At 38.5% G+C, this 6,394-nt stretch overlaps 1 protein-coding gene across 1 annotated transcript in view; it reads right to left on the bottom strand.

The window, feature by feature from the left end:
• The window catches only part of kcnh3 (potassium voltage-gated channel, subfamily H (eag-related), member 3), a 125,537-nt gene that overhangs the window by 8,458 nt on the left and 110,685 nt on the right, over nucleotides 1-6,394 (bottom strand). The window contains 3 exon segments of the mRNA XM_087175677.1: nucleotides 3,121-3,173; nucleotides 3,285-3,385; nucleotides 3,867-4,123. Of these exon segments, the coding sequence (XP_087031803.1) occupies nucleotides 3,121-3,173; nucleotides 3,285-3,385; nucleotides 3,867-4,123 (411 nt within the window).

Below are 6,394 nucleotides of genomic sequence, written 5' to 3' on the forward strand. Positions count from 1 at the left end.
TGACGTTTTTATGACATTTTATGCCTTACTATACTATGACGTTTTTATGACATTTTATGCCTTACTATACTATTACATTTTTATGCCTTACTATACTATGACGTTTTTATGACATACTATACTATGACGTTTTTTGATATTTTATGCCTTATTATACTTTGACTTTTTTTTTTTTTTTTTACATTTTATGCCTTACTATACTATGACGTTTTTATGACATTTTTAAGACATTTTATGCCTTACTATACTATGACGTTTTTATGACATTTTATGCCTTACTATACTATGACGTTTTTATGACATTGAATAACTTACTATACTATGATGTTTTTTGACTTTTTATGACTTACTATACTATGACGGTTTTATGACTTTCTATACTAAGACACTTTTATGACATTTTATGCCTTGTTATACTATTACATTTTTATGCCTTACTATACTATAATGTTTTTATGACTTTCTATACTATGACTTTTATTTGACATTTTATGCCTTACTATACTATTACATTTTTAGGCCTTACTATACTATGATGTTTTTATCACATTTTATGCCTCACAATACTATGACCTTTTTTGAAGTTTCATGCCGTACTATGACTTTTTTATGACATTTAATGCCTTACTATACTATTACATTTTATGCTTTACTATACTATGAAGTTTTTATAACATTTAATGCCTTACTATACTATTACATTTTTATGCCTTACTATACTATGACGTTTTTATGCCTCACAATACTATGACCTTTTTATGACATTTCATGCCGTACTATGACTTTTTTATGACATTTAATGCCTTATTATACTATTACATTTTATGCTTTACTATACCATGAAGTTTTTATAACATTTAATGCCTTACTATACTATGACATTTTTATGACATTTTTTTATGACATTTAATGTCCTACTATACGATACCATTTTTTTATGACATTTAATGTCCTACTATACTATACCATTTTTTTATGACATTTAATGCCCTATTATACTATACTATGTCATTTTATGACTTACTATAATACTTTTTTTGAAGTTTTCAAGACATTTTATGCATATTTACACTATGACCTTTTTATGACATTTTATGCTTTACTATACCAGGAAGTTTTTATGACATTTTATGCCTTACTATACTATGAAGTTTTTATGATATTTAATGCCTTGATATACTATTACATTTTTATGCATTACTATACTATGACTTTTTTGACATTTTATGACTTACTATACTATTACATTTTTATGCCTTACTATACTATGACTTTTTTGACATTTTATGCCTTACTATACTATGACATTTTTTTGACTTTTAATGCCTTACTATACTATTACAGTTTTATGCCTTACTATACCATGACGTTTATTTTTTTACATTTATGCCTTACTATACTATGACTTTTTTTGAAAAGTACTAAATCTTAAGAAAAATAGCCCCAGTGTGTGTTTTTGTGTTGTTTTTATTACTGATGCAACAAAGAATGAGCAGAATTTTACTGTTGCAGCTTCTCATGATGGAACCACATTTAACTACTTCATACAGTAGTTTAGTTCAGTGGTTCCCAATGTGAACAGTCAAAGTAAATCTGTGGGATTGTGACATTAATAATGGAGAGAAAAAAAAGACACAAATTTAACTTTCATATAACATTTTCTTTTTTGTAAAATATAATTTTACCTCAGAAAGCTATTAAAGTGAAACCATGTGAGAAGTTTGGAGGGGGAAATGTCTCTTTGCTGCTGCTAACAACTCATTAAAATCTGAAGTGTGACAAGGGGCCCCACAGAGACATAGCTTTTTTTGTCAGAGGTCACATCCCATAATATTTGGGAAACACTGCTTTAACCTTCAAGCAGTGGACTTTATTTTATAATATAAGCTTATTGTATATTTCAATGTAGAATTTTACAAGTAAACAGTAAATGTAGTGGAGTAAGAGGTACAATATTTGCCTCTGAACTGAAGTAGAAGTACATGTAGCATGGTTGTGGTGATCCCTGGTGACCTCTTGAGGTTCGGAGCTAATACTGCTCTGTATCTCTTTGCTCTGCAGGCAGCCGATTGGTGGATCTGGAGCATCTGCTCCAGGTTACAAAAGACTAACCACTCTTTCTGCTCCTCTCCACAGGCACCACATCCTGGGTATGCTTATTTTTATTTTACAGCACCCACACCCACATCTTTCTCTCATGCACACCGCTGACTTTACTGATTATCACACCCCATCATGTAAATATTTAATTTGGTCTAATAAAAATATTTTTTGTTAATTGTTCTCCGTGCTGTGTCTTGATCTTATTGTGGCCACCTGCGCCAGGTCATAACAATATTTAAGTAGTGTATATCAAAATTTTACTTGAGTACGGTGTTTGAGTAAATGTCCTTAGCTGCTCTCCACTGCCTAAATATTTCATGTACAGTACTAAACGTGATGAAGAAAGAATGAAATTTGTATGAGCAGGAATCTTTTTAGGCTCAAACTCTAGTCATTGACTACGGCGGCCCAGAGAGCTCAACCGACTGCAACTTAAGTAAACACATTAAAATACACAAAGGCGCTGCAAATTCAGTCCTACAGCACAAGAACAAGAAAGAAAAGAAAGCAAAACATGATGAACCTGCTGGGACGCACTTGTTATTTAGCGTCCAGCTAAGTTCATCACTTTTTAGTGTCCCCTGGAAACACTTCCATTGTGTTGTGAGTATTTGCAGCTGATGTGTTGTCATATTGACGAAGATGTTTTCTGAATTTGCAGTGCGTTTCTGTCTTTGAATGTGTTAAGTGTTAAGCTGCAGTGCAATGAGCTCTCAGGGACACAGTAATTGAAGATTTGAAGGAATTTTGCTTAGACTGTATATTTCATGGTTCAAGAGTTATGAGCCACATGAAAAGAGCTTGATAAATGTCCACATGGTGGCGCTATACACAACAGAAACAAATAATTTCTTTCTCAGCCCTTTGTACAGGATAACTTTGCTCTGCTGCAATGAAATCTGTTAAAACACAAACAAAGCTGCTATGCAGAGGTGATAATTAGAGCCTTGTGGCAGATGTGTAAACATGCACCATCATCATCATCGTCATCAACAACAACATCAAGTCAGCACTCACCTCCTCCGTCAGCTTAGACACGCTCTGCTTGATCTCAGACTGCTCCTGGGTCCCTGCACCCAACACAAACAAACAGGCATCAATATTCATTTTCTTTTCTTCTGAGAGAGAGGCTAAATATTAAAGTGTGTGTGTGTGTGTGTGTGTGTGTGTGTGTGTCATACCTGGGTATGGGGATGGCGGTGCTGCAGGTGAGAGACTGGGACTGAACTCAAACTTCTGAGATGAGGTGGAGTTACTCTCTGTTTCGATGCCGTCCACGAATCTGTGCAGGAAGGATGGATTAAAAGTAAAAAAGGGGGGGGGGGGGGTGGACAGGAGAGGAATGTAAATAAGAAGAGGAGGGGGAAATTGAAAGAGCACTAATTACAGTGTATATCTGTGTTGGCTGAGCAGTATTTTCATCTATCAGCAGCTTGTGTTCACACACAGCTGCACAGCACATAGGCTGTTATTAATCTCTGTGCACACACGGACACGTTGACTTTCCTACAGTGTGAAAACCTATAGACCTTCCAACAGCAGCCAGGCCCCATGTGATTCAGCAGCACTGTAATCTGCTGGTTGCCATGGCAGCCAGACACCTATGCTGCAGCATCAAACTGCATGTTGAGCGGCGGCTCCTGCCTCTTGATGCTTCTGACTATTGGTCATACTCAGCTATGCTTTGTTTTTCCAGTGACCTGTATCTGTGAGTGTGTGTGTGTGTGTGTGTGTGTGTGTGTGTGCGGGTGTGTGTGTGTTACCTGGGGCTGAGCTCAGGCGGCATGCTGCTGAAGCTGACCACGGGTATCTGCAGGGTGGTGGGACGCGAGTGCTCGGAGGGAGCTCTGAACGGCCTGGGCGGGAGGAGGGGGGAGCGCAGGGGCGAGTTGAGCCCCCTGCTGAGACGCAGCGGGGAGCGAGGGGCGCGGGACACCGAGTTCTGCTCCTCGTCGCCCTCCTCATCCTCACGGATCGACGGCAGCTTCTTCACCAGGCCGCCGTTGCTCTCCCAGTCCACCTGAGAGAGAGAGAGAGAGAGAGACACCATGATCACACCTGATGATTCTGCCACCGACAGAGGTCAGAAACTGTTTGCCTCACTGTGTAAATAAAGCGCAGTGACACGGTTGAACCAGTGGGGGGCAGACAAACACAGGCTTTGTACCTTCTCTACCAGTGAACATTAAAATGTTTGATGTACTGTCATCACTTCAGTTCGTCACTCTCCGCAGACTCATCCCTTCCAGACACTTACACCTCCCTGATTGATTATCTTTTTTATTTAATGAAGATTTTTCAGCCATTTTTCTTTCATAGCCGGAAAAGTTTTGTAGTGAGGAGGTGTAGATGACAAATCATCACAAAACAATTCAATATCACTAATCTTCTTTTCCACTTCATGTCATCATTATTATTATTATTATTATTATTGTTGATGTTTGTTTACAGGCATTTACATAGCCAAGAGCTCAATGCTGCTTCACTATTCAAGATGTTTGTAAAAAAAGAAATATTTGATTTATTTTTCGAACTTTTATGTTGCTGTATCTCATGTTTTATTTATTTTATTAGATTTGTTTTCTGTTGCTGCAGTCTGTTTTGTTTTGTGTCTATCAACAAATTAACACAGAATGAAATATTATTTATCCATAAAAATGGGAGAGGAGTGGGCAAAGTGAGCACACATAAACTGTAACCATGTACTTTAATGTAGAATCAAGCAGCTGCTAAACTGTGATCCTCCATTTGCAGATTTAAAGGTCCCATATTTTCTTCTTCTTCTGTGTTTTATTTGAAGTGTTGATCCATAAGAAGATATAAAAACCATCTCAGTGTAGTTTTACATCTCCTCTCTCAGGCTTCTCTCTGGAGCTCTAGTAACAACAGGTCAGTCAGCCAATCAGAAGAGAGGAGGCTCTGAGCCTCTCTTCTGGTTGGCTGACTGTTTTCTGAGTGATCCAATAAAAATATAGCAGATTTCAGGAAACCACATCCTATAAGGTTGGATGGTGGGTACAGGTGGGCGGGGCTTGGGGCATGGCTGACAGGTGACTGCTTTATAGTGACATCACAAAGTTACAGGAAGTCCAGACGGCTGGTTTTAAGGCTCAGTTTCTGAATACAGGCTGTGTGCATTTCTCTGTGGACTGAGGCTTTGATACTTTCACAGTATTAATATAGAAGCTAGAGCTGATCTATAATCACACTACACATGGACACAGACCTTTACACTGGAGGAGCTTTAAAGTGTTTATATTCTACAGCTGTGACTTTAAAATACAACAAGATAGTGAATAGAAGAAATAGATCAACAGATAGAAGATAGTAAGTAACTACTGATAACGACATATAGAGTCTGAGCCCTGTTCCAAACCTTCCCTGTCGCCCCTCGAGGGATCGTGTCAGATAAGGAAGAGTAGAGTCTTATCATAACGAGTTAAATTCCAATTATTTCATTTTTGGTTTTGAGTGAATATTGTTTTGCCTCCGTTTTTGCCAGACTGCAAAAAAAAAAAGAAGTCTGTCATGCTACATTTAATACAGAGTGCTGCGTCTGACTTTTCCCCATCACATTCTCCCGAGCAACACACACACACACACACACACACACACACACACACACACACACACACCCCCAGCTCTCCATCAGCCATGTCCCTGCTTATGAATTGAATAATTTAGGCTGTCTTCAGTGTTGACGCTGAGTCGCCGAAACTTCCAGAAGCTAAAGCTACAACGAAACTGGACTTTGTGATTCAATAAAAGAAAGTGCAAGGTAAAAGGTTTAGCATTAAATACACAACAGATGGGGCCAGATGTTTGGTGTGTGAGGGTCAACAGGGTCAATACAACCCCACCTCGCAATTATATCTCTGATTCGCCATCAGTCTGATTATTTTAATCTATTCTAATTAATAATGTAACTTTTCAGGAATATTTGAATTATTCATATCTATGCTGCAGGACTCTGTTGTTTATTTGTAAGGATGATGAAGAGAGTCAGACTTTCCCTCCACATTCAAACAAATCCATTACATCCACTTTAAAACAGCAGCTGATACTGATTACAGTATCTGTTGCCGTTCTCCTGTTCTAGCTTCAACAATAATAACAGGACTCTTCCTCTGATGAAGAACGACTGGTGCAGTGACGGACTGTGTTCATATCTCATCATGCAGACAAGCCGACGCCCCCCCCACCCCTATCTCTCCCTCCTCTCTCCCCTCCATCCCTGCCTGCTCAGCATTCTCTCCTTCCCCCGCCTCCTCTCAGCCGACTCCCCCTCCAT

The sequence above is a fragment of the Seriola lalandi genome, unplaced genomic scaffold, assembly GCF_002814215.2.
Source record: "Seriola lalandi dorsalis isolate HSWRI2012SDOR001 ecotype SW California unplaced genomic scaffold, Sedor1 jcf7180002054482, whole genome shotgun sequence".
NCBI lineage: Eukaryota > Metazoa > Chordata > Actinopteri > Carangiformes > Carangidae > Seriola > Seriola lalandi.